The sequence below is a fragment of the Mus musculus genome, chromosome 3, assembly GCF_000001635.26.
Source record: "Mus musculus strain C57BL/6J chromosome 3, GRCm38.p6 C57BL/6J".
Classification (NCBI taxonomy): Eukaryota; Metazoa; Chordata; class Mammalia; order Rodentia; family Muridae; genus Mus; species Mus musculus.
In genome coordinates, this window is record NC_000069.6 from 94507419 (window position 1) to 94532216 (window position 24798).

Consider the following 24798-nt stretch of genomic DNA (forward strand, 5'->3'; position numbering starts at 1 on the left):
ATCTTGTTTGGGACACACTTCTGCTGTTCTGACAAACATATCTGCCATATTCCTAAGAGGGCCTTTTACTACACAGATTTGTTTGGGGGTTGGGGGTGGGGGGAAGGTAGGATCTTATTATGTAGCTCAGTAAGATGGCCTGGATCAGGCTAAGTAGATCAGGCTAGCCTTAAACTTGTGGTCTCCGTTTCTGCCTCTTGAGCACCAGCATAACACGGTTTTACCCATTTGTACCCAACCTTCCATATAGATTTGTTTAAAAGCAACATTCAGATAAAGACAAAGATTAGAAAAAGCGATCAGAAGAGATGTGGACCACTGTATATCCTGAATGCTCTGTGGTATCAAGAAAGTTATTACTCCTGGGCCTTTCCACTGCCATGTGGAGGGAACAGAAACCTGCTCTCCCTTGATTCAGGGGACAAGCACTGGAGCTCTAATCCCACTAGAGCTCTAATCTGCTCTGACCAGAAACCACATTATCCCAGATACTGTGGTTTTGAAGGGGAAATGTCTCAAACAGGCTCCTATGTTTGAACACTTGGTTTCCAACGGGCTGACACTTCTTTTGGAAGGCTGTGGAACTATCAGAAGGTGGAGCTTCACTAGAAGAGCTAGGTGAGTTGGCACAGGCCTGGATCAGCCATCTCCCACTCTTGCCACCACGATGAACTGTATCCCCTCAAACTACTAAGCCACGGTAAACTCTTCTTCCCTTAAGTTGCTTCTTGTCAGGTATTTGGTCCACTTCTTTGTAAAATGAGGCTAACACTTCACATGCATTCTAGAACAGAACCAGCACATAATGAACTTTCTCTTCTTGTCCTTGGAATCAAGATATCACCCTGAAAGAAAAAAATCTTCAAGAGAGTCCTTACTGGCCTAAGTTATAAAAATAACCTGAGTGGGGACTGAGGGCACCCTAGTCCTTGATGAGAAGCCAGATGAAATCTTAATTGGGACCTAGGTCTTTGGAAACTCTCAGGCTGGTATTATTTCTCAGTTTTAAGTAGACAATTGCTATATTGCTGAATTTGTACCAAGCTTGAAAAGAAACATTGAAAATTTACATAAATTCAAAATTGGAAAAGGTGAATTTTTATTTTCTAACATATTTACAACATGTGTGTAAAAACCAAAGATTTAAAGCTAGAAATGATGGTACACATCTGTCATACTAGGACCTGGGAGATGGAAGTGGGAAGATGTTCAAAACTAGTTTTGGCTAAGAGATCCTATCTAAAAAAAAGGTGGCCACACAATTAATTATTCTGTGTATTGTCTTATATTACTTAGATAAGTAGAGAGGAAAAGTATAGTAAAGGACATTTTATAAATGTTCAATAGTTAATAAGTCATAGGCTTGGTTCTGAAACTCTTCAGGTTTCACAATCTCAAGTATGCTTTTTATATATTTATTTTTATTGTATGTACATGCATGTTTGCCTGCATGTATCTTTGTGTGCCTGGTGCTGTGAAGGCCAGAAGAAGGCTTCAGATCACTCACATAGTTGTGAGCTCATGTGAGTGATGAGACCTGAACCTTGGTCCTCTCTCCAAGAGCCACCAGCACTGTTAACCACTGAGCCATCTCTCCAGGCTCTAAGGCCTGGGTTTTTGTTTTTGTTTGTCTTTTGAAACAAGACCTCATGAAGTAGCCCTGGCTGGCTTGGAGCTCCCTCACTCATAGGAACTTGTTGGCATCACCATCACCCTTAGTCCCAGTGCTGTTATCTTAAAGAACGGATGTAGCTTGTGCTTTCAGATACTATTTCAGAGAAAAACTCTCTAAGCCAAAATTCTGCCAATATTTAATTATACTCAAAAGATTTTTGATTTTCTACTTCAGTCTGCTCGTATGTAGTGATAAAACAAATCCCTGATTTCTGGTGACTTTCTACGGGAAGGAGATTTTTTTAATCATGTAAGTGGTAAAGTGACTGACTATCCTTCCGAGACGTAAAGTCATGCCTGGGCTAAGGTCAGCGCTGACCCTATTCACCTTCTAACTTAATGTGCATGCACATGGTGAGGAGTGTCTGATGTTGAGACAGGGTCACATCATATGTCCAGGTTGATCTCAAACTCAAGCTTGTTGGATAGCTCAGTCTGGTCTTAAATAATGATCCTCTTGCCTTGGCTTCCTGTAGGCTGAGATTATAGGTATATTCCACCATATCTGGCCCAATTAAATTAATTTAAAATAGATAAGTATAAAGAAAGTAAAAAAACAATACAAGTAGTGTATCCAAGTGATTACCAGTATACTCATTATACACATGAAACAATGCAAAAAATTTTACTATATGTCATCTGTCAAGAGAGAAATTTGTAAATGCTTATGACTGAAATCTTTTAAATATTCTTTATCAGTATTATTATTATTATTTTACTAGTCATACTTTTTTTACACTGTCCACCATTGTACTTATGGCTGGTACAAAGTAACAACTTACTTTAAAACATTTGAAGACCATGCTAGGCAGCACTGTCTGACAGAACTTCCTGCAAGTCTGGAAACCTACACCTGCACTGTCACATGGCAGCCACTGGCCTCACATGGCTATTTAGTACTTAAAACGTGGCCAGGATAACCAAAGGAATAAATTTTAATAATTTTAAATCTAGTTTAAGTAGCCACGTGACACTAGTAGCAGCTAAAATCAAACCTAAGTCTAGGAAATCATGTGATACAAAGCACTGCTGAGAATAACTGTCTACACAAACAGGAACGATCAAGGGGTAAAAGCAATGGTTTTGCTACCTCACAACTAAACTCAATATTAATGTTAAAGACCTAACTGAATGTGGTGGCTTATTCTTGTTACCTTACTACTTGAGAGACTGGTATAGGATATTTAAGTCAAGTTCAAGGCCAGCCTAGGCAACACAGAGAGTTTGAGGCCAGCCTGGGCTACATACCAAGCTCCAGGCTGACCTGGCTGAGACCTGTTCTAGGATAAAGAAATACTAAAACTTTAAAAAACAAACAAACAAAAAAATCTAAATACTAGTTCTTATAGATTATAATGTTTTTAAAGGGTTTTTAAAAAATTTTATTTTATGTGCATTGACTGTTTCGCCTGTATGTACGTATGTAAACCATGTATGTGACTGGTGCCGAGTCCAGAAGAGAGGCATCAGATTCCCTGAGACTGAAATTACAGACAGTTGAGAGCATCCACGTGGGTGCTGGGAATATCAACAGTGCTCTTAACCACCAAGCAAGTCTCCAGCCCACAGTGTGTTTTATGGTCACTGTTGTTGGGTTGTTGGTCTGGTCTTAAGTTCACTACACAGCCAAGGGCAGCCTTTCCTTCCTGTTTCTACCTCCAGAGTACTAGGACTATGGATACTACCTCCAGCTTTGTTTACACCACATTTTCAAACAAATATTATTTGATTATTACTAAAATTTATAAATTACTAAAAATTAACTTACTAAAAACTATATGCCTATGTATAATCTAAATTTTTTTATGTAATAATGGGGAAACACAAGGATTTTACATCAAAGTCGGTATGTTCCACCTCTCAATTTATCAAGCCTCCGACCAGGCTGTGGTACCTTTCAAAATCAGACAAAACAAGACATTTAAGCAGTAATGGAGACACAGACTTACCATGACCATCTTCCTTTGTTCATGGAGCTTCTGTAACTGGTAAGATTTCTCTTCTGCTTTAATGTAACCTTTCTTTACATCATCAACAGCCTATCACAAAGCAGAGACAGGGAAAGAAAAGTTACTCACATGCATTTTTAGGAGGGCTTGTGTTCACCTGGACCACCATTACCATGACCACAGTGAACTGTCACCACAGGTGCCTTTACTAGAATAACTAGCACTGAAGGATGGTGGCACATGAGAAATCTCTGTGGAGAGCACGTTAACCATGTGATAACCACCAAAAGAGCAAGGAGAGCACATGTTATCTTTTAAAATTAACACTCTGTCTGGTAAGACAGAGTGTACGTACGGCAAAAAGTGTGCAATGTGCAGCTATAACAGGAGCAGCTGTAACCATAGTTACCAGAGAAGCCTAAGACAGACCTCCCTAGGCAGGTGAGTGAGAAACTCTCAGATGAAGACAGGGAACAGGAAATAGATCTGCTGAATTTAAATGAAACCTTTCTGACTTAAAGCAATGAGCTTAAGTGTGTGGCTAAAGTAAGTATGCTCATCCTATCTATCTCTCTATCTGTCTAAATCCATACACACACACACACACACACACACTCACACACACGGATCATGATGAGGAAGGAATGGAGTAAGATCATAGATGTTGTAACATTAAGGTACAAATGATTTCCCACTGTTTTAACCTTCTGACTATTTCTTTATAGATGGTTCCTTACTCAGGCCTATTTGGTGTGACCAACGCAGACTAGACTGCTCAGGACCACACGATCCTTCTGACTCAGACTTGAGTTCTGTGAATACAGGCGTGTGTGCACCACACCTGGTTTTCTGGAGTCCTAGAAAAGAGACTGAGTTCAAGATTAAAGGCAAGAACTAGATCAGGGCCTAGCTCTATCTCCTGCCAAAGTCCACTTCAAAGTCACCTAAATCATCTCAGTTTGGCAGACAGCCACACATAAAGATGACTACAAAAAAAGACAGAAATTAACAATTTTTGTAATGATAAAGTTTTATGAAATTATCTCTTGCAATGAAAGTTTTTATGATCATCCTTACAAAATTCTACCTGTTATGCTTACTGATAATTTCTTCCTCCTAGACTGGGGATTGAACCCAGAGGCCTCATGAACACTAGGCAAGCACTCTACCACTCAGCCTCATATCTAGCCCTATCCCAATACATTTTTACTTTTTTTTTAGGTATTGCTATGGTAGTCCAGGTTGGCTGTGAACTTATTGTTCTCTTGCTTCAGCCCCCAGAGTGCTGGGATTACATCATATGCCACACCTCAGCAGGCTTGCATGGAAACTCTTCTCCTAACTTCTCAATTAAAAAAAAAAGATAGATAAATAAATAAAGTTTAATCAGTGGCTGGAGGGATGGCTTAGCAGGTCAGATTACTTATTGTTCTTTTAGAGGACTCAGGTTGAGTTCTTAGCAACTCACAACTACCTGTAACTCTGGTTCCAGAGGATTTGACATCCTCTGGCCTCCACAGGTACCTATACACATGATACACATAAATTCACAAAATCACACACACATACACATAGAAAATATTTCTAGAATATTTAATCAATAGTACTTTGTAAGTATGCAAACAATGTTCAAACCCCTCCTTTACTGGCTTCCTTTAACAATTTAAAGATATCGTCTGTGAGGTTTATTATTCTTCATGCTCCTATTTGTAACTTTCCATCTGCAAATATCCAATTCTTGTCGATTAACTGTAAACAATAACCTTTTCTGTTTGTTTTTTGTTTCTCTGTGTAGCCCTGGCTGCCCAAGTTGGCCTTGAACTCAGAGAGGCCTCTGCCTCCTGAGTGCTGAGATCAAAGGAATATGCCACCACAATCACATGACTATAATACCAATTTTGTCATCAAATCTTTCACAAAAATCAAACACCCAAACTCCTCTAGATTCATTCAATTGTTTTAAAAAACTGCTAACAGTCTCATCTTCTGCCCTGTCCTCTTTTCCTTACAAGTTTCCTTTTACAGTCTCATGAGTTTAAGGATGGAGCAGCATTAGCTCATGTATAATCTGTCAGATTTAGCTAGAACTCTAAAATAAACTACCAAGAATTTTTACCTTATTAACTTTCAGTGAAAAGACTCATTACCATCATTAGGTAATATCTCACCAATTCTAAGAGACACATTACTTCATAATCTCTAAGACTGGGATGTATCTCACAGCGAGCAATGTGCTAGCTTTTACCTGGCAAATTTTCTTTCTTAAAAAAAAAAAATGGTGCATCTTATAATTTATGACATCTTAGAAGAATGAAATGTATTAGATTCCCCATCATTAAAACAGGGTACAAAGTAACTAAAACTAATAAAGGAAAAATTTAATACTATTTCACAAAACACATAAACAAAAAAAAAAGAAATCATCTGAGACTTGAATACTATTAGTAGAAATATAAAATATAACCACAAACAACAATAACAATAGTTCTTCAAATGCTTGCTCTGAAAACAACATATGGACTGAGCCTGGATCCCCAGGAGCTTGCTGGACAGCCAATGTAGCCACATTGTTGACCTCCAAGTTCAATGACAGACCCAGTCTCAAAACAAAGGGACAGTGGTAGTGATAGAGGAAGATGTTCGACTTCAGACTCTAGTCTTCCATGCACACAAGCATGGGTGCACACAGTCCATACACACATGAACACAAGCACACACCACACACAAATTGGAGATAGAATTACCAGCAGGATTCAGCAACCTCAATTCTAAGCATATTGGGAAAAAAGGGGATTTCAAATGAACATCTGCACATGTTCACAGTAGCACTATTCAGCCAAGTGGTAGGAGCAACATAATGTTAGTCAGCTATAGAATTCCACTATAGGAGGTAAGTTACGGCAATAGTGTTTGTACAGGGATGGTAGGGAGGGAAGCAAGGCACTGTTGTTTAATGTGCATGGAATCTCAGCATCTTTAAGGGTTCTAAAGACCTGCTGCACAACAAGGTAAGCTAGCTTAACACTCCTCCACGACACGCTCCTAGCACTTAAGAGCTGACAGTAGGAGGGTCAGGGTTTCATGGTCATCCTCAATTACATGGAAAGTTTAAGACCAGCCTGTTTTACATGAGACTGTGCGGGGCGGGGGGAGGATAAGAATAACCACAAGGAACTGATATGAAAGACAGAACAAAGAAACTTCATATGAGAACCTGAGTTCAAAAAGAGAACAATAGGTTAGAAGCTATCAATTTAATCATTCAAACAATTTGCCAGATCAGAAAAGACAAAATTTCCACACAGAGCTCAACATAAGAAAGGAAAATAAATCCAGAGCAGGATACATGATTCTGAGCCAGGCATGATGGCACATCTGTAATGTAAGTAGATACAGAGGTCAATGCCAGGACTACGCACTGAGTACCAGTGTGATGGCTAATCTTGATTGTCAACTTGACATATGGAATCAACTAAAACCCAACAGTGGCGCACACTTGCATGTACTGAACAGCTACTGTATTCATAAACTTTCTATCAGGTGGCAGCCATTGCTGAACCAGTGGGACTAATGAGACAGCCTGTAAGGTAGTCTAATAGACACACACAAGCAGGTACATGCTTGCATGTACACAATGATTTTGTATCTCTGAAGAACCCTAACTAGTACAGAGTGTGGAGCCAGGAGTAGTTCTTGAGAGACAGAATTAGAAGGATGACTTTTCTTTCTGTCTTTTGTTTGTTTGGTTTTTCGAATCAGTTTCTTTGTGTAGCCCTGGCTGGCCTCAAACTAAGAGATCCACCTGCCTCTGCTTCTGAGTGTTGGGATTAAAAGTGTATGCCACCGTCACCCAGATAGGGATGAATTTTTGAAGCTTCTGGTGAAGGCTTTACAATTCACTGACACTCAGTTACTAAAAACACCCCTGGTAGGTGAAGAACACTGAAAGCTAGAAACATGTGATGGCCACAAGGAATCTAATGACTGTATACTTTTGACAATTTATGGATTAATAAAGAAAATAACAGTGCTGGCTACTTTCTCCTAGGAGCTCTTGATAAACTGACAATGGAAAAGCATGAGCTCAATGAAAAATGTAGCCAGTTCTAGGTTCACATAAACTGTCTAAAGCAGTGGTTCTCAACCTGTGGGCTGTGAAAACACAGATAATCTACATTACAACAGTACCAAAATTACAGTTATGAGGTAGCAGTGGAATAATTTTATGGCTGAGAATTATACTAAAGGGTCGGAGCATTAGGAAAGATGAGACCCACTGGTCTAAAGGTTTTTAAGTGTGCCCTGGATGAGAATCTTCTTTTCAGCAGCCACTGAGCTCAAGCGGCAGATAATCAAACCCAAGCGTCATTTTAAGGCTGGCTAACTTACAGTAGTCTACTCAAGTCCCAGCCCGAGAGGGCACCAGTGTGTAAAAACACTGATTGGCAGGAATGGGATCTTCTCACTTAGGATGAAGATTTGTGGGAGGACCCAAAGCTGAGAACTTTGAACCCTCAGATCCTCGGGGGGTTTAACGCATATGAGGAAGTAACCTTAGCAGAGGATGGACCCTTAGCAGAGGATGGACCCTTAACCCCTGAAGTATTGCCCTCTCCACCTTTGCCAAGAGGAATTAATTGTTCATTGTATGCTGAAGCAGCTGTGATTTTCTCTGAAGGAGACACCAGGCAAGCCAATCCTGATGTCTCTTAGGAACCACCAATAGTTGCCTCTAGTCCCATAACTAGACCTAAGGCTAGGCTGGGAGATCAAAGGTGTGGTCATGAAGGAGTACACCATATCACTAAAGGGCTTAATGAGTTTGCTAATGCATTCAAACAGGAATCTTAAGACTATGAATTGAAATGGATTTTAAGGGTGTTAAGTAAGGTAGAAGAAACATAAAACTGGGTCAATCAGGCTGAGTTTATACATACTAAGTGGAGACTCTAGGTTTAATATGGAAGCTCATGCAGTTCAAAGGTGTATCAAAAGTCTGACTGGCTGGCTGAAGCATTTGCCAAAAGATGGCCTAAAGAAAAGACACTGAAGATTCTTGGCTCAGAGTTTATGAGGATTTTAAGGCTCAGGAAAATTGCAGTGCTAGAGTGGGTACACTGTGTATCTAATCCTGTATAATGAGAAGGCCCAGAAGACAAACCCATCAGTAATCCTATACAGCACAAAATGGTGAGAGGGGCACTGGCACTTTTTTTGTTTTTTTGTTTTTGTTTTGTTTTTTTTTTTTTTTTTTTTTTGTTTTTTCGAGACAGGGTTTCTCTGTATAGCCCTGGCTGTCCTGGAACTCACTCTGTAGACCAGGTTGGCCTCGAATTCAGAAATCTGCTTGCCTCTGCCTCCCAAGTGCTAAGATTAATGGCGTGTGCCACCACGCCCAGCTCGCACTGGTACTTTTGAAGGGTTTTGTTGTCGCCCTTCCCTTGTGCCAGACCTTAGGGTTGGAGATGCTAGTACTCAGCTGGATGAATACAATGGGATGGGTTTCAATGGGCCCTGGGGGAGCAGGGGACAGATGGCAGCACCAAGTCATGAAAGGCAAGGCAAGCATAGCTACCATAATGGTCTAACCTATAATGGTCAGCAATGGCAAAGTGATTTTTATATTGGAATGACCTTAAAGGACCCTTTTGGTACTGTGGTGGTGTTTACAAGTGTGAAATAGATAAGAAGCCTACAGCATTTCTTTTTTTTTTCCCCATTTTTTTATTAGGTATTTAGCTCATTTACATTTCGCCTACAGCATTTCTGTTGATTTGTATAACCAGAAAAACTCTCAGACAAATGTAAGAAAGGGCCAGGCGGCGGTGGTGGCGCACGCCTTTGATCCCAGCACTCGGGAGGCAGAGGCAGGCGGATTTCTGAGTTCGAGGCCAGCCTGGTCTACAGAGTGAGTTCCAGGACAGCCAGGGCTATACAGAGAAACCCTGTCTCAAAAAACAAACAAACAAACAAACAAACAAACAAACAAAAAAGTAAGAAAGGATATATTGGAAGGTGGTAAGGGGAAATCTCAGCCTGTGACCCAATTACCAGAATTGAGCCAGTTTGCAGACCTAGAATCCTTTGAAAAAAAAGAACCTTAGTTACTGTTAGTCTTTCCCTAGGTCTTCCCCAGGGGGACCTAGAGAGTTATAATCTGGGAGAAATCAAACTTTCCAGGGTCAATTGGATACTGGTTCTGAATTGACACTGATTCTTAAAGACCCCAAGAAGTATCGTGGCCTTCCAGTTAAAGTAGGGGCTTACAGAGGTCAGGTGATTAATAGAAAGTTTTGGCTAAAGTCCAATGCACAGTGGGTCCAGAGGGTTTCAGTATGGTATAAGTACGTAAGGCAAACACTATAACCTCAGTACTGGGTAGGCAGTGACAGCAGGATCTCTGGGGTATGCTAGATAGCCAGACTAGCATAAATGATGTTTCCCAAGCCTAGCGAGAGACCCTACCTCAAAGAGGATAATTCCTAAGGAACACCAAATGTTAACTTCTGGCCTCCACACAGATAGGCATTTATGTTCACCCACATTACCACTCTTCACATAAATAAATACAAAAATGAAACAAAACCCTCTTATGACAAGATCCCCATTTATGAAGGAAACCTTAGGTCAGGACTATGAAAAGGAATGCTGTTCAGAAAGGTCAACCTGGGTATCACCATCAAATCTAACAGCATTAAACCAAACCTTGTTTGTCCAGTCACATTTTAATATGGTTGCTTATATTACAGTCATGTCCATGTATTAAGTCCCTGTTAACACTAACACTCACACACACACACACACACACACACACATATCAAAATGAAGGAAGATGACTCAGTAAGTGGAAGTGCTTGTTCTACAAGCATGCTAGTTTGAATCTTCACTACCCATGTTAAAAATAAATAAATAAATAAAGGCTGGCCTATGCATGCCTGTAATTCAAGCATCATGGGGAGGAGGCAGGCAGATCCAGAGAGATCACTGGCTTTCAACATAGCCTAAAAGGTGAGCTTTTAGTTCAGTGAAAGATCATATCTCAAGACAAACAGAGGATGACTAAGGAAGGCACTTGATGTTCTGCTCTGGCCTCAGCGAACGCATATATTGGCATGCACACTGGCATATTTAAATGCATGTGCCACATACATATAACACACACACACACACAAAGACAGGCAAACAGACATACACACACACACACCCCAAAATCCAAAAGATGAAGCTCCTGGACCACTTACCATGGCCAGTTTGCAAGACAGCGAACATGAGAATTCATCCACCTGCAGGAGTGGAGTGTACTCCCAACTCTTCCACGGTGGAAGCTCCTATGCTTTAGACCTTTTTGGGCTCACTATACATTACTGCATTTCTTGCTTATTCATGTTCATTAAAATATCTCATAAGTATCAAATTTCCTGAGCTCTGTGAGCAGTGTAAGCAAATTATTTAAACCAGCTATGTGTGTGTGTGTTCATAGAAATTCGATCTGCAGCAAACAGCTTACCAGTTTCAGAGGACTTGAAACCAAGTCTAAAATGGGGGCAGTTTGAGGAATTTAGCCCTTGATCTGTGGGATTTGATATTTCCAGGCAGATAGTGTCAGAATTGCATAACACTTAATGATGTGTCAGAGTGGTTCCACCGAAGAATCACACACTTGCTGGTGGAGACAAATTCCTATACCCCTTGACATCACAGGCGTCTCTGCATTGATTGTGATATAAGAATGAAGTAAAAACCAGACATTCTGCTTTTCCCAGACTCACATAGTATAGTATTGCTTTAGAAATTCTGAACATATACATAACCATAGGCTCATTTTGTTGATTAAAAATGTGAACTTTTTCAAAACTCTGGCACAGCTCTAGCATTTATGACTCCTGAAACAGGATGAACCATATTCTAAGTACTACTTGGACCCAAGGATTCACACTGAACTGTCTAACTACTAAGTATATACAAGAAAGGAACCTAGCTTTTAGCAGGAAGACTTATTCACCCACCTGATGAAAGAAGTACGTAACAGCAAGGTCATTGTCATTTAAGAGGACTTCTTCTTCTGTTGTAAAGAGCCACTTGCGAATGGTCAGGCAAGTGCCTGGCACAGCTGATGTATAGTTCTGGACGTAGAGTTTATGAGGAAATTCATTAGGTGCCAGCTTACGTACTGAAGAAGACAAAACAAAGAATGCTGAGTGGAGTGATGTATAGGAGTTTCCCTAATAGAAACTATACACAGCAGACCAATAATGGTAGGTTGTCATTAATTAGAGCACCAGCTCAAATTCATCAAGTAACTCTACCTCAGGAGCAGAAAACAACCAAATGCCCAGCTAAATCCACTCTTTCTAACTATGAATCTAGCCAGTAAAACAAATGAGTGCAGTCTGTTGCTTAGATAACTGGTCCTTTAGATAACATGACTGCAGAGAGAGTGCCTACTCCAAGTTCAGTTAAAATGTTTCATGTATGACCTGTTACATTAACATGCATGTTTGGTCCACCAAACATCTTCAGAGGAGCCTCTTCTCTTACCCAGCTATGGGCCATTTGGACTCTCCTATGGCCATTCTCAGTGTACTGCATTTATTCATACAGAATTAAAAGATACTTCTCAGCCAATCGCCCCCAAATCCTAAGGCAGCTGTCACACTCCAGGTGTCTACTGAGTAACTTCTGAGCAGCCTGGCTCCACTGTGAGCTGGGATTACAATGTGCCACCATGCCTAGCTTACACCTTCCAATTTCTACACTAGCTCTTCAAATCGTTCTTGAGGCTTACTTGGCTTCACAACACTGCAAAAGACAGACTCGATTTTTCTCCTTTACAGAAAGCTTGGGAAGGATAAGGTCATTACCAATTCTTTACAACACAATTTATATCTGTGTATTAGGCTACTGAGAGTTGGGAAGAAAAATAATGGGAAGAAAAATAATCGGAAGATGGCTGCTTCCATGGATTCAAAGTCGCTATATACTGACAAAAGAAGAAATGGATGAATATTGATCAGAAATCCTTTATAAGATCTGCCAAGTCTGCTTGCTGAAGGCAGTATTAGTAAGTTGGCTCTCCTTTCAGCAGTTTTTGTTCAAGAATACTAGACTAAAACAAACAAAATATAGTAACAGCTATTGGCACTTACCAAAGGAATGATTGATCACTTCAAATAAGGCAAAGTAATTCACTGTTGTACTGTCCATGCCAACCTTTGCTGCAATAGCCTGAAGTTTAAACAGGACACAATTATTTCAGGAAAAGTAAGATCAGACAATGCTATGGAGGCAGGTACATGCAGGAGAAGGGGAAAAGGAGACACTACATCCTAGCTTCATAAAAACTACCATGGCCCACAGGTATCCTTAAGGTGCACATATGCACACAGGAGAAGAAACCCAAATATAGCTGTCCTCTCTCTACGTGAGCACCTATCTCTTTGATACAAGTTAATAATAGTTCCTCCTTAGTGTCAAATTTCCTTTCTCAAATATGAACTAATTCTACAAAGGTAGTTTTTAAATATATTTTTACTAATGTGTATGTGTGTGTTGGTGTGAATGATGCTGTATATATTTGGATACCCACAGAGACCAGACAAAGGATCTCTTAGAACTGAGTTATCACTTCAGCCCCGACAAAGGTCTTTTATATCACTTAAAGAAATATACTTGATAAGACAATCATAAAACAACATTTTTTTCAAATATTCAATTTTTGAATGTGTGTGTGCGTGTGTGTGTGTGTGTGTCTGGCTCTGTATGCCATGTGAGTACTGGAAATCAAACCCAGGTCCTCTGAAGATCAGCCAGCACTGTGGCTGCTAAGCCACCTCTCCAGACCCCTCAACCTTTGATTTGTGTTTATCTTAGAGATAGAATCTCACAATGTTAGCTACCGACCTTCAACTCCTAGACTCAAGTGGTTGATAAGCAGCATATTAAACAAGAACCAATTATTACTCTCTGGAAACTAAGGACTTCATGTGCAAATAAATCAAAATTGAAATTTCATACACTTAACAAAAAGAAAAGAAGCACAAAGCAGATTTTCGTAACAAAATCAATTTTTTAAAAGCACTACTAATATAAGCAAGGCATTCACTAGATAGGAAAAATCATTGGAAGACTGAACCAAATATGACTGTATCACTTCTTCCTGTGTCTGTTCCCATATCCAGCCTCAATTCATCTGATATACAATATCAGATGAATATAGGAACCGGAAATTATAAGTATTTTAAATCACTATTCTATACTGCACTGGATGAAAACTGGAATACTCTCAGGACTTACAAAATGGTTTCTAGCCACAAGACACAAGAATGAGATGAGAGAAGGGGAAGTATTAAAGCAGCCTAGGTCTAGGCTGCAGAGAAGGCCCAGCAGATAGAGCTCACTGCTCTCATTAGCTTAATTCCTAGCACCTGCACTGAACTCCAGTTTCATGGTACCCAATGTACCCAATGATACTCTGACCTTTCCAGTAAAGTGCATGCATTTATATACATATTGATAGGTACACATACATATAAAAAACTAGACAACAAAATGCCCTAGGTCTTTCTAAAGAAACACTGAAAGAAGTAGAGAATAGAACATCTGAAAACTATAAAAACATACTTTTTGTAATTACTCCACTACTATAAAATTTCAAACATGGCTGGAATCGTACCTATGTCAATTGCCACTGTATACTGTAGATGATCAAATGAAGGGTAGATTTTTCTCATTTACTACAAAGGAGCACTTTCTATAAGCACTGATAACAGAAATCCATCTGTTACCCTGAAAGTCTTGATCAAGTTCATATCAAAGGTCTGTAAGCAGCAACTGGATGACATGTAGATCTGATCTCAAATATCATTTCTCACAAAGGAACCAAGACTAATTGATGAAGGGCTATTCTAGATATAGGGCAGGAAATGTTTAAAGAAAAGCTCAAGATACACTGTTATTCTAAAATGCCTATATAAGCTAATGGATCACATCAGAAGTATACAGAAACAGACATGAAGGAACTTCCTTTGACCAAAGATGAAACCATTTGAGCATCAAAGAGATAATCACATTCTATTGATTAAATCACATTTAATTAGAAATTTACCTGTAACTAAAAATAAAATACTAACAATCGTTGCAATGGACAACACTAGAATCAACTAAGGCATCAATTCTTTACCCTAAAAGCTGCCAATAAAGGAAATAATTAAATATTTATCCTTTCTCTCCCACAAACAGCTTTTCTTTAATTTGTTATTTTTCTAGGGAAAGTTACTTACAGAATTATAGCTGTGTAAGGAAAAAAAAAATAAGAGGGAGTGAGAACTGAAATCCAGCACTTTGCAGCTTTTACAAACTGTTGAATAAGGCCACAATTATCGATGTACAGGCCCTCTGTAGTGAAGAGATCAGGTAGCCACCACCAAACTACTAATGAATCATATATCACAACTACAGACTGTGCGGTGTCCCCTGAGAAACGACATATTATATTTTGTTACAGCCTTGTTATGAAGTATTTCTATTTTGTATTAAAAACAGAACCTGGATATAATAAAGCCTCTAGAGCAAGTTTCTATTCATAGAAAATGCAGGGAACTAGAAGGACATGATAAGCGACCTACAAGAAAACAAGAAGGTAACTCAGAGTGACCCAGCACACAAAGCATCCACACAAAGCAGGGAAAGGAGACTGCTTATAGTAAATGAAACAAAACTGCATGGAGGACCTGTTTAGATCCAGATTTAACAAATCAACTCTAAAAATCATTTTGATAACTGAAAATTTCTATGAAGTTAAACGAAGTAATGCTCTTTTTAAGATTTGATACTGGTGTTGGATATACAGGTCTACCATGGTGCTTGCTTAAAAAACAAAAACCTTAGAGGGAAAGGAAAAGAGGATACATGATGTATGTGTGGCAAGATCTTGACTGTTACTAAGTATGACCAATGAAGGGATGGGGAGTAGAGCACTTTCGCAGCATGCCCATGTCCCCGGGTTCCATAGCTCACATCATAAGAATAAGTATATAGGGAAATTTATGATTTGATTCTATTCTGATTTTATATATGTTTGAAAAAGTATTTTACAGGGCTGGAAAAATAGCTTTGTGGGAAAAACACTTGCAGTGCAAATGTGAGAAACACAGTTCAGATCTCTAGTGCCCACATAAATGCTGGGAGCTGTAAGGACTACCTGTAATCCAAGCCCCCAGGAGGCAGAGACAAGGAGTTCCTAGCTCAAATTGGCCAGAAACACTAGCCAAATCACCAAGCTCCAGTTTAGCAAAAGTCCTTGCCTTAGTCTGTAAGGTGGGGAAGCAATCTAGGAAGACACCTAGTGTCAACCTCTGGCTTCCACAGCACGCATACATGCATGTACTTCTGAACATACAGGTACACCTGTGGAGGTCCACAGGCACATATACATGTAACACAAACATATATACACACACGGCCACACACAAAGGTTTTATTCTTTTATAAGGGACTAGAAAGATGGCTTAGTGGGTGAGAACACTTGCTAGCAAACATGAGAATCTGAGTTTGAAACTTGCTCCCCGCCCCACCAGCAACGAAAATAAAAAGGTGAGCACAAACCTATATGCACTCAAGATCGTAACCCCAGCACTACTGGGGTGAAACCAGGGGGACTGCTGGAGTGTGCTGACCACCAGTCTAGAGATTCTGTCTCAAGAGTAAGCCAGAAAGTGATAGAGGACAATCAATGTTTAGGAAGACATCAATGTGACCCCCAGCTTCCACAAATGCACACACAAACACACTTTTTTAAAAAAAGTTGTATTTTTTTTTTAATAACAACAACAACAAAAGAGGAAGAACAGTTAATTATAACCATTGCACTCTGGGGTATTTACTGCACTTTTAAAAAAAAATACAAGGTTTTGTTTTATACTCCTGAATATTCTAGTACTTGCAGAATTCTTGCCTTAGCCTCCTAGGCACTGAGATTACAAGCACATGCCATATACTCAGTTCTCATACACCTTTCTTTTAAGAAGGACAAAGTTAACTTCATAGTAGTAACATGAATTAATAAGTGTACTCTGCACATTTTGTATGTACTAACTCATTTAATTTGTTTCTTAGTTTCGCATCATCCAATGTAAGTTGGCTTTACCTGGTACACTTGGTCTGTAGTACTGTTCTTCTTAACTCTGACAGTAACCGTTGTTCCATCCGGTAGTGCTACTCTCAGTTCTACATCAGACACACCATTGTAATTCTAAAGGAAGAGAAAGAATTTGTATTAAATCTTCATTCTCCTTGCTACATGCTAGCTAAATAATATTTAACATGAGACAGAAAGTAAATTCTATTAAATTGAGAAAAAATTAAGTCTTAAAAGTTTATATATTTACAACTCATAAAGCTGGCTTTAGGTTGTAGAAGTTATCCTCTAAGATGAACAGATACGTTGCCACTTCAAAATAGAATCCTGCCTAGGTGAAACAGTCTAGGTGAAGCCCAGATGAGATTTCAGTTCACTCTTGTCACTCCATTTAGAACTTACAAAGGAGTAAGAAACAGGAGACAGGAGATGTCTCAACACTGGTTGAATAAGTCGGCAGCTTACATGGGCTAAAGGCACATGCTGATGTCCTTTCTGAACCTTGATATAATCAGACCATCTTCAAAATGTGCAATAGACTTTGAGATGTAAATTGTGTCATTACCAATATTCTAGCTAAGACTATACAATTCTTACTCTATTTAATTAAAAATAAACACTTAAGCCAGGTGTGGTGGCGCATGCCTTTAATCCCAGCACTCGGGAGGCAGAGGCAGGTGGATTTCTGAGTTCTGCTCTACAAAGTGAGTTCCAGGACAGCCAGGGCTATACAGAGAAACCCTGTCTCAAAACACCAAAAACAAACAAACAAACAAACAAACAAATAAAAATAAAAACTTACAGAGTTGGGGACATTGCTCAGTGTGAGAACACTTGCCTAGAATGTTTAGGGCTCTAGAACCACACACGCGCACACCACAAACCCACACAACAAACAAACACCCCCACAATTCTCATTGCTTTTGAGAATAACACATATTTCATTTTTTAATTTTTTAGGTTTATTTTATGTGTTTGGGTGCTGCCTACATGTGTGTTTGTGTGTGCATGTGTGTGCCCAGTACTTACAGAGGTCAGGAAGACCTTGGGCAGATTTACTTGCTGGGAGCTGAACCCAGGTCCTCTGCATGAGCAGCAAATGTTCCTAAACAGCTGAACCCTTTGTAGCCTCAACATATGTTTCTAATAGTTTATTTTTTGTCTTTTTTGTTTTTGTTTTGTTTTGGTTTTTGAGACACAGTTTTGCCTTGCAGCCAAGGTACACACCATGAACTGAAGGACATCCATCTTCCTCCCTTGGTCTCTAGAATGCTGGGATTATAGGAATGAACCACCATACCCAACTTCTAATAGATTTTGATCTTCTAATTTTTATTACTGAAAAATAATCACCTAGGAATAAATTCATTCTCATTGACCATTAAAAACATTCTACTCTTTGCTTAAAAGCACACTAAGCATTATGATAGCTTCCTCCTTACTCACAGGGGTTAAGTTCTAAGATCCACAGGAGATGCCAGGAAACATGGTTAGTATTGAAACACTTAATGCATGCTGTCCCCACCTGCACTAAGCAGTTGTCATGTACTGTGGCTGTAACTTTTACAGTTTAAGGTGCTTCAGCAAAACCAGCATAAATTTATTTTTTCTTGCCCATAATTTCATTGACAGAAGAGACATCCTCTCAGACCTTAGCAATCTTATCAGAATTCTTTTTCTTATTGTTGCAAGGCAAGTACTCTATGGCTCTCTTGGATCTATGTGTTGCTAAGAAAACCACTCTTGCTTTGAAGGGTTGAGAGTTATTTGAATACAGCCAGGAAGCGATGCCAGTGCAGGCAATCTGAAGACTGGCCAAACTCCTAGGTGACTACCAGATAGGTAGCAGATACAGAGGAGACATATTGGACAGACCATTCAGGTCCCAAATGGGACAGCATGGAATAGACATAAAGCTTTATTGTGGTTCTCAGAATACCATACAATTTGAAGTTTACATAATATTTACTTCTAAAATATTGTATTTTATATGTTGAGACCATGGCTGACAACAGGTAACAAACTGTAGAAAGTAAAACCATGGATAAAGAGAGGGTACTACTATACTTTATACCCTTATCTACAAGAAACCTATAATCTAGTCTGGGAAAGCAAGATATATACATAAAGAATAATTGCTGGATAACAGTATTACATACTCATCCTTCTAGCCAGTTAATACTTATTAAGCACCTCCACCATGCGTGATGCTGTGGTAAGTAAGGCACTGGGAATATAAAGATAATCAATATTTAGCTCTTACCTACTGGTAGCTCACACACTCTTGTAAGCTAAAAATATAAAGTGACAAACTGATTATATGAATAAAAATTAAAAATGAGATGGCAATAAAATGATGACTGAGTTATACTAACTGTAGAAGTTCTTTCTAGACGAAAAGTTGATAACTTGAGTCATCAGGAAAGACTTCAAAGAAGTAAACCAGGAAAATGGCAGATTAGAAGCTGCCTCTGCATTACAATGAATGAGAAAAGTCAAAGTAACAAAGAATAGATTCCATTCCCAAGACAAACAGAGCAGGGCATAAGGGATTGCAAGGGGAGCTGATAAAGACTGCTGAAAAGTACAGAGGCCCAGACTGCAGGTCAGAGAGGAGTGACCTTTGACATGCTGTAAAGGATCAGTGAAGGAAAGGACAGCACGGAATGAAGTGAGGGAAGTTCCCTGAAAGAGGCCATAAATGCTAGAGAAGGACAGAATGGATTAAGGAAATCAACAGTACTCCATGGCCAATGAGAAGGCCAGTAGATTGGCTCAGCTGATAAAGGCACTGCACTAAACTTGATGTCCTTGATGAGTTTGGTCCCCAAAACCCACATGGTGGAAGAAAGGAACCAACTGTTTCCCAAGTTGTCTACCATGTTGTAATGCACTGTACTGACTGTACAGAATATACATATAACAAATAATAAATGATGAAAATGTATTTCGTAGATTTGGAGATGTGGCACATTGGCAGAACCTTTTGTTGGCATGTATGAATGTATGGACTAAAGATGTATCAAACAATGGTAGGGAATGAGATTAGAGAGAGATGAAGAGAGACCAGGTCATGATGGGCCTAATGAGTGCCACTGTAAGAGTTCAAACTGAATCCTAAAAACTGTGGAAAAGTTTCAAACTTTTAAGTAGGGAAATGGCAGTAAAATAGAACATCCTTTAAGAAGCTTAGCGTGGGCTGGAGAGATGGCTCAGTGGGTAAGAACACTGCCTGCTCTTCCGAAGGTCCTGAGTTCAAATCCCAGCAATCACATGGTGGCTCACAACCATCTGTAATGAGATCTGACACCCTCTTCTGGTATGTCTGAAGTCAGCTACAGTGTACTTATAATAAATACATCTTTGGGCCAGAGCAGTCAGGGGACTGAGCGAACGGAGTTGACCAGAGCGAGCAAAAGTCCTAAATTCAATTCCCAACAACCATATGAAGGCTCACAACCATCTGTACAGCTACAGTGTACTCATAAACATAAAATAAATCTTTTTAAAAAAAAGAAGCTTAGCTGTGAATGGAGAAGATGAGCCATGCTTTTATTTAGAGACAGAAAAGCAAAGAGGTGGAGAAGAGGAGGGGAGAAGAAAGGAGAGGGGAAAGAAGAAAAGGAGAGGGGAGGGAAGAGGAGGAAGGAAGAAGAGAGGAGAGAAAGGGGAAGGAGAACGGAAGGGAGAAGAGGGAAGAGAGAGAGCAGAGGACTCCAGCCTTTTCTCACAGCAGTGGAATTATGGCAATGAACTGTCAATTAGTCCTGCCACATATCCATAAAAAGAGACTCCTAAACCCAAAGCCTCAGGGGCTCTGAGATCAGCCAGCCACTGTGTCACTTGTACATAATTTTACAGCATTATAGATAGAGTAAGTCACCATGTTTGCTGATGATCAGGGTCTGTCAGACAATGTAGAAATAATCATAACAGTACCTCAGAAACACAGAGAGAGACTTGAATCTCAAGAAATACAATTTACCAACGTGCAGGTCCAGAATAACCACTGCTTGTCACCAGATGAAAAAAATTACCTTTAAAATAACTTCAAAACCAGCAAGCAAAAGGGAGACTGACAGGTAGACACACAGAGGATCAGCACACTGAAGAGGAGCGAGTGTCTCTAGCTCCAGCTGAGAGGAGAACAGAAGGCGCACAAGGAAAACGGGCGGAGCTAGAGATCACCACAATCCAAATCAGCCAGACTCAAAGGGAAGACAGCAAGCTCTCTCATACTTGAAATTCAATTTTAACACATGTACAGAACACGAAAGGGAACAAAAGAGAGTTAATACAGAAGGAAACAAAGATTGCATCCCATTTTTCTCTCCTGTGCAGACTCTAGACTTGAATGCATAAATATAAATGAAAGACCAAAGCAGGAGGGAGTCCTTGGAGCAGAGAAGATGGCCAGAGGGAAGTGACAAGAACAACATGGGGAGGGAACATGGGCAAAATATGGTGACATGTGCATCTGCACATACATATGTGATTGAAAATACCAGAATGAAGGTTATTATTTTATAGCATAACTAAAACAAAAATCATTAAAACAAAAAACAGAGAAGGTGAACCTGGTTCTAGGTATTAAAGGGTAGATACGCACGGAAAGGAAACGGGAGAAATCCACTCATTCACAGAGTTGATTGTAATTCATCTCACAAACATTATCTATATTTTTTCCCAAAATGAGCTCAGCAAGAAATGATCAGGGAAGGGAGTGATCACCTACCTCATCAGACTCAGACAGGAATTCCTGCATGATGTCACTCTCACCAATGACTCGGATTGAACACACTGTAGAAAACAAAGATAGTATCAGGCCCTAAACCAGGAATATAAAGAATATATCAAAAAGCTTCCATTTAAATCATCAGGGCAAAGCAAGTTCATACCTATCTGCAATTTTAGTACTTCAGAAACTGAAGCAGAAAGTTTGCTGCAAGTTCAAGGTCAGCTTGATCTTCAGAGTGACTTCTAGACTAACCTGGGCTATACAGCAAAACCTTGTATAAAAAAAGTAGACAAAGCCTTGCAGTGGTGGCTCATGCTTTTAATCGCCACACTCAGGAGGCAGAGACAGGTAATCTCTGTAAGGTCGAGGCCAACCTGGTCTACAAGCTGAGTCCCAGGACAGCCAAGGTCTATACGGAGACACATCTCAAGATGTGAGGGTGGGAGTGAACACAGAACAATTTAAATTAGCAGCAGGCAACTATAACCTAATATGTGTATCCTTAGGATATGAATCTTAAGGCCTGGCAAAATTCATCTAAATATGGTATAGAACAGTACAATAAAAGGAAATATAAAGATATAGACAGACAGAAGACAGAGGGACACAGAGAGCAAGACACAGGGAGAGTAAGAACAAATGAAGAGGAGGGAGGCAGGTAACTAAGTAACTAGTTATCTAATTAATCTAGGGTAGCTCTCCACCCCAAGGATGGTAAGTTACATTGACAATGTTACTGCATTTTTAAAGTGCTCTACCTAACATCCTTATAGCGTATTCAAGGGGCCAGTTTACTTTAGGAAAAGGTAAAAACAGGGGTTCCACTACTTTCAGGAAGCAGCTTTTCAGGAAGAAAGTTCACTGCCAAAGTAGGTTGGGTTGTTTGTTTTAATTGAATTCTGACAATTAGTCTTTACAGTTATTCTTTTAAACTAATATTCTAAAAAAAAAACCCTATTACATAGTGTGGTGATCTGAGTGAGAATGGTTCCCATAGGCTCATGTGTTTGAATGTTTCATTCCCAGTTGTTGAAACTGTCTGGTGGGGACTGGGGTATGTGGCCTTGTTGAAAGAAGTGTGACACTGAGGGTGGGTTTGGGGATTTCTACAACTTACACCAGATCCAGTCTCTCTTGCGGACGAGATGTAAGCTCTCAACTATGGGCTCCAGAGCCCTCCCTGTCCAGTTGCTGGCCTGCCTGCCACTGTATCCCTGCCATCATGATGGTCATAGACTCACCCTCTCAAACTGTAGCAAGCCCCCAATTAAATGCTTTCTTTTATAAGCATTTAAAATAATATAACTTGGTTATAGTGTCTCTTCAAAGCAATAGAAATGTAATTAAGACACACCGTTAGCAAGCTATATAGCTATAATACAGCCAGGCAAGTGTCTTTTCACAACCACAAGATTACATGTTTTCAGATCTGTGTCATTTCTATACCTTTCTAGAGAAACAAATATCACAGTACTACATCCATACAACCCTAAATTATCATTTGGAAGCTTTATTAATTCTCCCTATTGAGAATAAGGAGACTTTAGATTGTCAACAGATAAACCTATACAGGAACAGCTGTAGAAGGAATAAAGAATTTCTATACAGGACACCCCAATGAACCAAGAATCATCAATGCACCATAGTAATGTATTTATAGGTAAATACAACCCTATAAATAAAAGACCATGAAGGGCCACCAACAACTTCATTTTTCTGTTATGAGGTTCTCTGCAAGCTAGCAAAGCAGGGTACTATCACCATAGAGAACATTTCAGCCTTGCCTTCAGGGCCCAGATCATTCAACACTTCTTATCAGGAACATGACTTCCTTGCACTACTGATGTTTAGGAAACACAGCTATGCAATTTAGGAATTAGAATCTACACCCATTCAGCATAGTAAAGTTTAATGGACTAGCTTACCTTCTGAACTTTTTTTTTTTTTTTTTTTTTTTTTAGTTTTTCGAGACAGGGTATTTCTGTGTAGCCCTGGCTGTCCTGGAACTCACTCTGTAGACTAGGCTGGCCTTGAACTCAGAAATCCACCTGCCTCTGCCTCCCAAGTGCTGAGATTAAAGGTGTGCGCCACTACCGCCCAGCCCTTTTGAACATTTTTAAAACTTACATTTATTTATTCACCCGTTTGGGTAGGGCACAAACCCATCATTGCAAATAAACGGTGGTGATAGGACAGCCTGTGTGAGTTGCTTTTCTTCTACCTCAGGTCATTAGCTTTGGTGGCAAGTGCCTTTACCTGCTGAGAAATGAAGCATCGCTTACCCTTTTCTAGATATTCTTCCAACCCACGACGCCGGGCATCCAATTGTTGTTCTGATAATGAGAATGGCCACTTTCCTGGAAGTCGAGGAAATGTAAAGTTGGCAAATTCTCTCTTCAGGTTTTGGTGCAGTATGGCAAACTCCCGGTACCGCTTAGAACACAGCTGCCTCCCAGCCATGTAAACATTGTATACCTGGTGAGACAGGAACAAAGAATTCACAGTCATCTAAAGCCAGGTGCATAGTGGCTAGGTCTATTTCTATGCACTACACAAAAAATGTTCACAGCCATTTTAATAAACATGGCAAAAGTTCTATGTACAAGAAAACTACTCTTTTTGAGGAGGTATGATCTCATTTTACCAGTTTCTTTAATATCTAAATACCTTCAAAGGCAATTACTAGGTTTTCCAGAAAGGCAAAAGTTTCTCAGAACCATTGCAATGAATGCAATGAGTGAACAAGCAAGCTAAGGAAGGAAAAGAAAAGTTAGGATTTACTATAGAACAGCATGACTTGGCTGACATACGTGTAGCTCACACTACCTAGCTCTACAGTCATTTCAAAGGTGGTCTGGGAACAACTTGGGGGAATCAACTCTTTCTATTGTGTGGGTCCCAGGAAAAGTCAGGTTTTCTGGCTAGGTGGCCTGTACTTGCTTGGCCATCTCATCAACCCTATGGTCATTTTGTTTTATTTCTTCTCTCATTGTTGGCATTTGGGTTATTTCTGAATTAAGCTAGCAATGTGAACAATGCTGCTATAAACGTTTCTATGCATGTCTCCTGTTGTATATTCAGAGATGAAAACTGGACTGAGGATTTAAAGATAAGTACATTTTAGCCTCACGAAACAATGTCCAGCCAAGCTGTAAGATTTGTTACAACCTATACTCCTAAGGAAAAAATCTTTTTAGGGTCTGGGGAGGAAGTATAATCGGTAGAGTGCTTGCCTAGCATGCAGGAACCCTGAATTTGATCCCCAGGACCACATAAACAGGCGTGGTGGGGCATACCCATAA

At 39.7% G+C, this 24798-nt stretch overlaps 1 protein-coding gene across 5 annotated transcripts in view; it reads right to left on the bottom strand.

Annotated features, from left to right (window-relative positions):
* Positions 1 to 24798, bottom strand: part of Snx27 (sorting nexin family member 27) — an 85195-nt gene that overhangs the window by 9877 nt on the left and 50520 nt on the right. For all 5 annotated transcript variants that reach the window (NM_001082484.2, NM_029721.2, XM_030252876.1 and 2 more), the window contains 6 exons: positions 23779 to 23971; positions 21494 to 21558; positions 16768 to 16872; positions 12770 to 12848; positions 11630 to 11793; positions 3624 to 3713 (listed from right to left, as the gene is read on the bottom strand). In NM_001082484.2, the coding sequence (NP_001075953.1) occupies positions 3624 to 3713; positions 11630 to 11793; positions 12770 to 12848; positions 16768 to 16872; positions 21494 to 21558; positions 23779 to 23971 (696 nt within the window). The remainder of the gene's footprint in view (positions 1 to 3623; positions 3714 to 11629; positions 11794 to 12769; positions 12849 to 16767; positions 16873 to 21493; positions 21559 to 23778; positions 23972 to 24798) is intronic.